Here is an 11,737-nt window from a genome sequence, read left to right on the forward strand (position 1 = left end):
ATAATACTTATAATAATTTTAATAATCTCAGTAATAACAATAATGATATTAATAATATTAATATTGATAGTAATATTGATATTAATATAACAAATTATGCATATCAAATTTCATGTCTATATATTTATATTTAATTACACACAATTGTTCGTGAATCGTTGGGAATGGTTGATGGTCCATTGAATATATGAACATAGTTCCAAAATTTTCGAGACTCAACATTACAGACTTGGCTTATTGTATCGGAAATATATAAAGATTAAGTTTAAATTTGGTCGGGAATTTTCGGATCCTCACATCATTATTTTAGTACTGTTACTTTTTGTTATGTATTGTTGTTTCATTTTAGTCAGTTACTATGTATTATTTGATTATTATTATGTTAGAAGTTGAAACGTTATTGTGTATGCTTTATTGATTGTGGAATAGGTTGAGGATCTGCAAAATACATATGCATAATTAGGGACACTTGTGCAAACGTACTGAATTATAATGTTACTTTGTTATAATGTACCTTTTCCTTCATCACATTCCTTAATGCCTATTGTTGCCATATACGATAATACGAACATTTGAATGATTGGTATTTCTATACAATTCTGTTAAAATGAGTCATTTTTTATGACTTAAATTAAATTACTAATTTTTTGTTGTAGATTCTGAATTAGGCAATGACACAATTGATTAGTGGACTCATGGATTTTACCTAATTTGTGTATTGTATGCTTTTTTATATTTGTTAGGCTTTTTGCGTTTAAAGTTGCACCTAAGCTAAAAATGAACATTATGAGCCGTAAACTTTTTTTGCATTCCGGTAATTGATATTTTCAACAACACTATAAGTTAACACTTTCTTATTGATTTTTGCATACATAGGTTCGAGAAACATAGAATGAGTATCAGTTATCCAACTTTTGTCGATGTAGTTACTTATAAATCTGCTAATGTTGGTAATGTATTTTGCTATTGTCGGATTTAGTAGCCTTAATCTATGTGTTTGGTGTAAAACAAAAATACTTAAGCAGTTCACCCACAACAGTAATGTCTTTATCATATCGTTAATTGATATAGAATTTTACGATTCAAGTTTATTTGTTAAAGAGTCCCCGTGCAACGCACAGGCTTATAAATCTAGTTCATGATATATATCAAAATATGAGATGAGATGGGTAATGTGGGTATTTAAGTAACATTAACACCAAAAAGCTCTTCTTGATTTCTAAACGTTACTTGCATGAGCGTTTAATATTTGAGTTTTTTAATCCTACAAAAAGCTTGAAGCTCTTCCAACCAAACCAAGCTTTTTGTTAGATAAGAGCTTTTTGAAGTTAAAAGCTAAAAGCTCTTAAAAGCTGCTTACCAAACATACCCTTAAACAAACTCGTGATTTCACGGGTAATTTTTACTAGTTAAATTAAATTAAATAATAAATAAACTCCATAATATCAACCGTTAAATTCGTTACCCACATTCAATTCATTTCAACTTAATCATATGAAACAAAACTACAAATTAAAATAAACCTAAATCTAATTCTGCATATACTTTCTGTTTCTGGATATTTCTTTTTTCGGATCTCTCATTCCTTCACTCTGATCAGCCGGGTACTTCCCAAATCCTTCTATTTTCATTTTTAATCATTCCTCTTTACATAATTCCTCACATTATATCTGTAATTAGGGTTTCAATTGGTTGATCGATTGCTACCACGAACCTGTATAGACAAAGATATACGTATACATATGCCTCTAATAATACGAATTACGAGAATGAACTAGAATCCTACAGATAGTTTATATATTTTGTGAATTAGGTTTTGGAAAATTGTAAGTATGTTGAGGATCATTAAAGGAATGAAAAAAGGTTCGAAACCGGAAGTGATCGAACCACCACCTGGACCTAACGGTCCATCTGACGTCACTGTAAATCACGCTTCACGTTCGGCTAACCCTCAGCTGACTAATCTTAAGTCACAAGCCATCACTCGAACCGCTTCACCTCAAACTAGTGTGGTTGAGGTCACTCCAATGCTAAAAGATGTACCTGTATCCGAACGTCACGTTTTATTCATTAAGAAAGTGAGTATGTGTTCCGTTTCGTTTGATTTTTCTGACGTGTCGAAGAGAGTTGGAGAAAAAGAGATTAAGAGACAGAATTTACAAGAGCTCGTCGATTTAGTGCAGTCGTGTTCGAGTAAAATGAACGAGATTATGCAGGAAGAAATGATTAATATGATATCGGTTAATATATTCAGACCTTTACCTCCTGCTGCATTTGAAAATACAGGTGCTATCGATGGTGATCCTGAAGAAGATGATGTGTATTTGGAACCGTGTTGGTCGCATTTACAACTTGCGTACGAATTGCTTTTGAGATATGTGGTTTCGCCTGATACTGATACTAAAGTAGCTAAGAAATTTATTGATCATTCGTTTGTGTTGAATTTGCTCGATATGTTTTATTCAGAAGATCCACGGGAGCGAGAGTATTTAAAGACTATACTCCACCGCATATATGGTAAATTTATAGTTCATCGACCGTTTATAAGGAAGGCTATAAATAATATCTTTTATAGATTTATATTTGAAACCGAGCGACATCCCGGGCTTGGTGAATTATTGGAGATTCTTGGAAGTATAATAAATGGTTTTGCTGTTCCGATGAAAGAAGAGCATAAGGTGTTCCTTGTACACGCACTCATCCCGTTACATAAGGCGAAGTTTATTAATTATTATCATCAACAGTTATCGTACTGTGTTGTCCAGTTTGTTGAAAAAGATTACAAATTGGCTGATGATGTGATTAGAGGGTTATTGAAATACTGGCCTGTTACTAATTGTACAAAGGAAATTTTGTTTCTTGGGGAGTTAGAAGAAGTTTTGGATGCAACTCAGCCTGCAGAGTTTCAACGCTGCATGGTTCCTCTCTTTCGAAGGATTGGATACTGCATTAATAGTCCTAATTTCCAGGTCCGTTTAGCACCGATACTCGTTTATTAAATTACATGCGGCTTTCATTTTGTGTTACAATTGTGTGTTGGGTTAATGTCATTGATTTTGTAAGGACTAGCTGTTATTGGGTGAATTTTCTTCTGAATTTACTTATCTAACTAGCTTTTATGTGTTTGTGTTTGGTTGATAAATTTTTTTTAGGCTGATTGAGATCTATTTGCTGTGTTCCTCTTGAAATGGGTTAGATACATGCTATGATACTTTAGTCAAAATTCAGGAAATTTAAGTGAAATACTAAAAAACCCTTTACTCATAATCTCTATTTATAAAGCTATCTAGTTATAATTTTATGGTTACTGTATTCTCATAATACTTTTCCCATATATTCTTACTAATCTAATAATGTGATCGCTGATATAGGATCACTAATAATTCATGGGTCTTACTTTACATCAAATTGCAAATAGTAGGCAGTAAATTCTACCTGATGCTATAATAGACTTCTCTATGAATACGCGCTCTAGCTTATCATTTTCTCGTTTCTTGCTTAAAAATTGGAGTTTAGCAGATCATTTCAATACAAAGTTCATAGCCTTATAGTACTAGTGCAAAATTTTAATAAATCATTGCATTGCATTATATACACATACATTTACAGGAATTTGTCATCATCTTTTAACTCCCAAAAATTAGTTTTGACCATTTTGTTTGAAGACAAAGGAATTCGCTGGTGAAACTAGGAAACTATCAAAAACTTTGTATGTTTCATCTCAATAACTTTGTATTCAATGTGAGTGATCAATTATAGCAAATGTTTTGAAGTTAAGGTGTTGTGTATGATCTTAATAACCAAAGGTATATTATTTTTGAATAATGTCCTAACTTGTAATGAAAGAGTTTATGTGTCATATTGTGCCAAACTCTGTTTCTAGAAGAGTTTCAATTCCAAGCATGTTGCAGGTTGCAGAAAGAGCACTGTTTTTCTGGAACAATGAACATTTTGTAGACTTGATTGCACAGAATCGGGACGTCATTTTACCCATCATTTTTGAACCGTTAGAGAAGAATATTCAGGGTCATTGGAACCAGGCAATCAATGAATTAACTCGCAATGTCCGAAAAATGTTCATCGACATGGATGCAGACCTCGTTGAAGAATGCAGTAATCAGTTATCACAAAAACAAGCCATGGTCAATGAGATGCTAGAGCAACATGAGATGGCTTGGAAGAAACTTGAGGCAATTGCATCGGGAGATGATATAGTCATGGCTAACTAATAATCGAACTAAAATTACCGAAAAAAGATTATGTTGTTATTGGGTCAATAATAAGTTACGGTTGTATGATGCTAATTTTCATCATAGAGAACAAATTCTTCACCATTCTCGTGATCAAACAAACAACGTGTCATTTTTTCCTTTTTTGTGAATACATATTTCTATTAATTTCGTGCAGGCGATTCAATTATTTACAAACAGTTTGCCATTTTCTATCTTAATAGTTAATATAATGGAAGTAGAACACTAGAGTAATGTTGAAGTGATAATACAAGGAATGAAAACAGAAAGATGGTGACTAGCATTGATGAGTGTGCCATTGTTTGAATGCTTCCAGATCCACCTGAAATTCTTCTACTGCCAGGACCACCACAATAAGGTATTATCCCGGGCCCACAACCTTGTAGCACCATAGGAGGCGGTGATCCTTGTGAATACCCATAACCACCACCACCACCACCGCCAAGGCCTGGAATCATCCCAGGATCACCACCACCACCTTGTCCGTTCCCTGGAATACAACCTCCACCTTGAATGCTTCTGAATGCAAAACAACCTGGTGGTGCAGTCCCGTAAGGGTTGCCACCTGGCGGCATCATACCTGGATTGTAGCCATTGCTGCCGTCATCAGGTGGTGGTATGGTTCCTGGAGGAATGTTAGGGTTACCATTATTTGGTTGACCATCAACTGGTGGTGTGATCACAGGACCACCACCAGGTGGTGTAATCTCAGTCGGAGCACCTAAGAGGACACCTGCATGCATAGTTAGTTGGTTTATGAGGTATGCTGACATCGGTGGGACACTAGAAGCCTTTGCGTACTGAACGCTGTACAAATCACCCGAAGGCACGAAAAATGCACCGTTAACCATCAAGTCTCCATCTGACCTCCAATTCCACCCCTTCCATTCATCACCCTTCGTCTCCATTCTCTTCGTCACCTATAGATACGCGCCTTGTAAGTTGACATATATGATACTAAATTACAAAATTACGCGTTTGGTCCCTAAAGTTCGTCAAATACTGCACGGGTGACCATTTTCAATTTTGATCTGGATGACCTTTTTCAATTTTGATCTGGATGACTTTTTTTTTTCAGTTGATCAAAATTAAAAAAAAAGGTTATCTGTGCAATATTCAACAAAATGCAGGGACCAACCGTGTAATTGTGTCTATTAAATAGTAGGCAAAGCAGTTATGTACCTCTTTGTGAGCATTAGGCATTGCAACAAATCTATTTCCTTGACAGTTAATGGTGGGAGCTGCGCTCCCACCAATGGCATACAACTGCCATTCGGTATAATCGTTGTTAACAACATGAAAATACCCATGTCGGCATCTAGGCATCCTCTCGACGAGCCCTTTTCCAAAGTGATTGAACGCTACTGTCACCTATGCAAACGATCATTGCGAGATTCATTATGTTCATAGAGCAAGAAAAATGTGAGACAATAGATGGTACAGGTTACTTACCTGCATACCGGCATCGGCTAAATAGTCATCAGAATGACCTAATAACATGACCTTATCATGCTCAGTGAAATACGAATTGGTTACTGTCACGGCGGTTGATCCTTCCGTTATATCCACTAATCCGTCCGTACACCTGGCAAAAGAACAATGGTCAATCCACAAATTCCTTACCCCCCTGATCGTCAAACCGTCACCATCCGATTTCCCTCTTCCGACAACATCAGTTGGACTCACCCGTATCTTAGCCTTATCGGACGGTTCACAATCGTGAACGTAAAGCCCGTGAATGATGATGTTTCCAACGTTCTCGATCACAATGCACCCTTTCCCTGTCACGTGCACAATGGCTCCACGGCCATCGATTGTTTTTGAGCTGCTGACGATGAGCTCGTTTTTTAGATTTATGTGCATGTCGTTGGCGAATATGATCCATAAAGGCTCGGATTGTATGACAGCGTGTCGTAATGTACCTGGAGTCGGGTTGGTTGGGTCACCGTCAGATGGGTCAGTGACGACGTAGGTACGGCCTCCTTTGCCACCCATTGCACCCTGGCCAAATCCAATGGCACAATCGGCTAGACGTTGACGGTCATTGGCCCAATTCGGGTCGCATCGCCAACAATCGTCAACCGGGTTTCCTGTCTGACAAGGAGTTAGATCTTTTGATTGAGCGAAAATCGTGTTTGTTTCAATTAATCGTCTTCTGGAGGTGATTGACTCATTTACTTTCCTGCATAAAATGTTGAACAATGAAAACAGAGCAACTGGAAACAGAGCATAAACAAAAAACAGAGAAGAAAGAACATAAAACTTCTATATCTGAACAATGAAAACTGGGCAACTAGAAACAGAGTATAAACTAAAAAAGAAAAAAAAAACATAAAACTTCTTAAAATGCAATGAAAAGAAAGAAGACCCAAATCAGATAATGCCCATTTAAGCATAACCCATATGTGAATATTGATCAAAATGTAGATTTCATTATACCTTTGTAGTTGCAGAACAATGGCTTCAGGATCAGGATGTTGATGAGGTATAAATGCCAATGTAAAGGATAGAGATGTAAAAAGCATGTAGATTACGAGATTAGTGCATTTACTTAGAGACATTTGTATTGATGATTGATAGTATTTGGTATGGTAAGAAACCTTATTTATATTTATATTTATATAACAATGAAACAAAAGAAGCAAAGTTTAATAAAATAAAATTATATATAATATTGGGATTCATAGGTTACTAGTTAGGGTTTATCCACAGGGTTTTAGATTAATTGAATTACAAGTAAAGTAAAGATTTTATAGCATGAGAAGTTAATTAAGACAAATTTCTCTCTTCCAATGCGTATATTCATATTTATTTTGTTTATTAAATATTAACATTCTTATCTTGTAAATTAATTATCCTTATTTGGAGAATTGGAGGGAAGAAAATTATGAATGTGAACGGTTGCAGCAGGTTGGATATAAGGTGAGAATTCTTTTATCTCTTCTTTGCATTATGGTTCATCTATGTAAGATATACGGTATTTAAAAGAAAATGATAACCATAGCTTTAAATGTTACAGAGTATGATCAGTGGCGATTCTAGGATCAAAACTCAATGGGGTCCAAAAAATTTATTTGATAGCTTTTTTGCATAAAATATTAAATGTGTTGGGTCAAATCGAGTCGGGTCGGGTCGCGCCCAAAACACAAACATAAAATTGAATAATACTCGTAAAATATAAGGTTTGTTCATATGAGTATCAATTAATAGCATATACAGTAGCAATTTCACATTATCAATGTTAAAGTAGCAATTGTCTATACAGTAGCAATTTTACAATAGTATTTTAACCCATGTCCAATAGTTAGGTAGTTATGCGTGATGGGATTAGGGATTCATATAGAGTAACTATTATAAATATATTTGCTATTACACATACATCTTAATTGCAAACATATAATAAATTCACTATTAGTACTCACAATAAAACATGTATATCTCAACATAAAAATTACACATAATTGTCATAATATATATTTGATAGTAAATTTAACAAATTATGTTCATTATTAGACAAACATTAGTACATTACACATTCTAGTAGAAGAATTTTAAATTACGTCATGTTATATTACGTTTATGTTTTCATTATATATTTGAAAATATTATAAGATTTCTTAAATATTCATTGAATATCCATTAACCAGCTTAATCTACTAGATATTGATATAGATGGTTGAACTATATTTAAATGAATATGAATATGGATATGAATATGAATATGGATAAAAAAAACTAAGTTGATATGGATATGACCTTACATCCTTAGGATGAAGGATTGGAGATAGAACCGTAAGAAATTGTGATGTAGAAGGAAGTCAAAAAGAATTAGAATAGGAATTTGACGAGAGTTTGTTTATTTTTATATATAATATATTCAATGGCACATACTATGAAATTATAAGTTGGTTAATTTCAAACACTTTAGTAATCCAAACTATTAAACTATAATCTCAAAAAATTTATGGGGTCCCATTATTATATTTAGCGGTGTCCTATACAAAAAAAATAAAAAATTTGTGATAAATTTCGAAAAACTAGTGGGGTCACGGGACCCCGTACCTCATAACCTAAAGTCGCCCCTGAGTATGATTATGCATTAATTGCAAAATAATTATATATAAAACTACGTATTGTTATGAATAAAAATTGACGTCCTAAATTTAAATATGAAAAATACGTTATAATAAGAAAAATTGACACTTTGCAATAACGTAGCCTTTTAAAGTTACGTTTAGCATTCTTCTATTTAAAAATAAGTATTCGAATTGGTTTGTTTTGTTAGCTGTGTGTGCTGGTTGTTCAGATTAGAGGCATGTCTCTTTTTTGATTTTGATCTTCCTTGTAATATTTCTGAAATTTATATATTTACCGGGTATAACCCATTACCAAAAAAAAAAAAAAATTTAAAAATGAGTATATACGTATATTAAACAAAATACTTAGAAAAAAATGAGGGATATAAATTATAAATGATGAACCTGAAAATATAATGGATGTATATGCAAAAGTAAACGATGCACCTTTATAGTGGATGTATTTAGTTACTGGTTTAGAATACATAAAGGGATTATATATTTTGATGGTCAAATATATTACTGTATTTTATTTAGTCATTTAAACTTGAAAAAACCGATCTTATATGTCATTCAAGTTCAGATGCTATCAGAGATATGTAAAACAATGTAAATATTTATTTAATTGAAAAAAATTCATGTAAATAGTATTGCTAAAAAAAATACGCGTGTTTTTGTGTTTATTTATATGTTATGATTTATGATGAGTTTATAAGAAGGATAGTAAAAGTAAATATGATATACGTACCATCACTGTTGTAAACGGTGTCCGTTGAGTCCGTTGCGACGCCCGTTGCGGCATTTTGGTGACTAAACCGTTTCGACACCGTCCCGTTTTCTTATAAGCCTGTCAACGGTCAAAAGTCAGTCAAATGCAGGAAAACTTGGGTCAACGCCGGTCAAAAGTCAGAAATTCTGCTAAAATCGGTCATAAGTCGGTCAAATCGATCAAAATTGACTTAATTTAGTATTCCATTTTGTATTATATTAACGCTAGTAGCAATTATAGGTACAAACTTGTCAACGAAGGTTTTTTAGCTCTAAAATATGTGTAAATATATATTTATATATATAAAGTCAACATTAGTCGGCATCCGTTTCGACCCCGTCTCGGCCCCTTTTTTCCGTTGCGACGTTTTGAGGTCGCTACCGTTTCGGCCTCGTCTCGCGTCAAAAACCTTGCGTACCATACAAATTAATCAGGTGCCATAAACATGATTCTAACGAGGGTAATGTCATTTCTCATTATTTCATTCATGCTCTTTATGGTGCACGGATAAAATTAGGTTTATGGGCACCACAGATTTCACCTTCCCAATGAAAGTTTTATCTTATCCTTGAAATATTTTATTTACATGGTGATGATAATGATGATGTGCATACGTACATGTATTACATTCTTCATGGACATCCAAGCTACTCCGTAGTACTCGTATTTAAGTAGTTTGCATGTAAATTTATGGTACAACCGTAAAAGTGCTCTTGTATGTATAATAATAATAATATATAATATAATATATTAATATTAATATTAACATATGAAAAAGCAAAGTTTATTACTCGTATTTATTAAAAAGTTTACAAGAAGTTAAAAATAAATTACAAGTCAACAAATAATTTTGCAATCACATGGTCTAGATAGTCTCAGATTTACGATATGGAAAATGATAAACGTAGCCCTTAGGGCTACATTTAAGCATACTATAAATAATATAATTTTTTTTATAACTCAGACCATAATTAATTATACTTTGTAATTAATTAAAGGAAGTTTACAAATCTAATTATGATAAGCTTAAACGTAACCCTAAGGGCTACGTTTAGCATTATCCGAAAGATATATACGTGAAATTCAACAAAAGAATGTGGGTCCTAGAAAAAACCTCTCTAGAAAGTTTTTTTTCTTCTTCTTGAGTTCTAGAGAAAACCTCTCTACCAACAAGTCAACAACTACATTGAGTTTCTACTAGAGAGTAAAACTTCTGCCGGACAACGTGATTATCAGATGAATTGCGCACATTGATGTCTCATCTAGTCAAGAGTCCAATTAATACAAATACAAGATCATATATGGTTAGAAAAGAATAATTAAATTGTGATTTGGGTAGAAATTAAAGATTTCTTTTTGGATCAAATTTATGGATTTTGGCGGCTATGAAATCAAAGATTCTTTGCGGGAATTGAAGTATTTATCGTGATCCAAATATTCCTTTATAATTCAGTTTTTTATTTATTTACTTTTATGATTTGTTATTATCTCCACGACTCCACCTTTAATATTTGGAGGGAAAATTCTAATTAGAAAATACGAGTACGTAAGACATAAAAAGCAGAGATTTTATGATCAACTTGATACACCTTTTTGACAAAACTAGTTTCCTTAATTTGTGGCCCTTTCAAGGAAGACATTATTTTTGACTTTGTGAGAAAATAAAATTATACTAGGAGTTATCATTTTCTATTTTATTTACTATGGTTTATGGTACTATATCATACGAGTATGTTATAATAAATAAATATTGTGAGAGCTAACATATTACTTATATGTATAACTTATTTGAACAAAAAAAGGATTTATAACACACAAAATTATAAGAGCTTAAGCAGTGGACGCAAGATTGAGAAGGTTTAGGTGTGAGGTTGCACGTGGAGAAAAAGGAAAAAGGTGTTTGATATGTTAGTTCTCTCTGTGCGCATGTAATTCTATTTGTATTTTCTTTAGCAAATGTTGTTAATAATATTGTGTTCGAATATAGGTCACAATTTTAAAAATTAAAGTTATTTGTCACTTATTATAACCTCCTTTAAAAGTGACTTAACACATTTGAAAATTTTGAGCCCAATTGATGAAGTTAATAGACTAAAACTAATACGGAGTATTATCTTGTTTCAAATTATTATAATTCAGTAGGCTTATAACTACCTTTAGTGGTTTGATTCTTGATGTTATAATTCAGTAGGCTTATAACTACCTTTAGTGGTTTGATTCTTGATTAAGAATGCTAATAATGAAGTGTAAGAACAAAGATGATAATGGAGAGAAAGAAAGAAACACTTTGTAAGTGTGTGAAAATGGTGCAAGTTTAATGTTTGCATTCATGGCTATTTATAGCAAAAATATCACAAGTTTAGGAAATACAATAATATTACTTTTGTGTATCAATAATTGACTATCCATTTATATATATATTTATATATTATAACACTCCCCCTTGGATAGCAATTTTGTTTGTTGAAGATCAACTGTACTGCCTCGTTAAAAACCTTGCTAAAGAAAATCCAGTGGGAAAAAACTTTAGCTAAGGGAAAAAGAGTGCAGCATGGAGTTGACTCCCCCTCAAGTAGACATCGCTTCAGTTGTTACATCTTTTGAACATGTCGCATGCCAATGTTATGAACGTGTGTTCTGAA

At 33.1% G+C, this 11,737-nt stretch overlaps 2 protein-coding genes across 3 annotated transcripts; one reads left to right on the forward strand and one right to left on the reverse strand.

The window, feature by feature from the left end:
* The first annotated feature begins 1,498 nt into the window (after positions 1-1,498).
* Positions 1,499-4,229, forward strand: LOC139839595 (serine/threonine protein phosphatase 2A 57 kDa regulatory subunit B' beta isoform-like). 2 transcript variants are annotated; one of them, XM_071829700.1, is made up of 3 exons: positions 1,499-1,604; positions 1,681-2,969; positions 3,912-4,229. In XM_071829700.1, the coding sequence occupies exons 2-3, from the start codon at positions 1,833-1,835 to the stop codon at positions 4,227-4,229; spliced, it is 1,455 nt and encodes a 484-aa protein (XP_071685801.1). In that variant the 5' UTR covers positions 1,499-1,604; positions 1,681-1,832. The 2 variants fall into 2 exon arrangements, with proteins under 2 accessions (XP_071685801.1, XP_071685800.1); XM_071829699.1 differs by having other exon boundaries at positions 1,523-2,969.
* Positions 4,230-4,453: 224 nt separating this feature from the next.
* Positions 4,454-6,811, reverse strand: LOC139840650 (probable pectate lyase 18). The gene is made up of 5 exons (XM_071830903.1): positions 6,690-6,811; positions 5,703-6,432; positions 5,433-5,621; positions 4,813-5,170; positions 4,454-4,758 (listed from the first exon to the last, which is right to left on the reverse strand). The coding sequence occupies exons 1-5, from the start codon at positions 6,809-6,811 to the stop codon at positions 4,454-4,456; spliced, it is 1,704 nt and encodes a 567-aa protein (XP_071687004.1).
* Between the last annotated feature and the right edge of the window lie 4,926 nt (positions 6,812-11,737).

The sequence above is a fragment of the Rutidosis leptorrhynchoides genome, chromosome 4 (genome assembly GCF_046630445.1).
Source record: "Rutidosis leptorrhynchoides isolate AG116_Rl617_1_P2 chromosome 4, CSIRO_AGI_Rlap_v1, whole genome shotgun sequence".
NCBI classification, from domain to species: domain Eukaryota; kingdom Viridiplantae; phylum Streptophyta; class Magnoliopsida; order Asterales; family Asteraceae; genus Rutidosis; species Rutidosis leptorrhynchoides.

Bases quoted from the DNA above. Each gene is read 5' to 3' on its own strand.
- LOC139839595 (XM_071829700.1), top strand. From the start codon at position 1,833: ATGTTGAGGATCATTAAAGGAATGAAAAAAGGTTCGAAACCGGAAGTG. The intron at 2,970-3,911 runs GTCCGTTTAGCA...AGCATGTTGCAG, and splicing joins TTAATAGTCCTAATTTCCAG to GTTGCAGAAAGAGCACTGTT.
- LOC139840650 (XM_071830903.1), bottom strand. From the start codon at position 6,811: ATGTCTCTAAGTAAATGCACTAATCTCGTAATCTACATGCTTTTTACA. The intron at 6,433-6,689 runs GTATAATGAAAT...CATTTTATGCAG, and splicing joins ATTGTTCTGCAACTACAAAG to GAAAGTAAATGAGTCAATCA. The intron at 5,171-5,432 runs GTACATAACTGC...GCGTATCTATAG, and splicing joins TGCCTAATGCTCACAAAGAG to GTGACGAAGAGAATGGAGAC.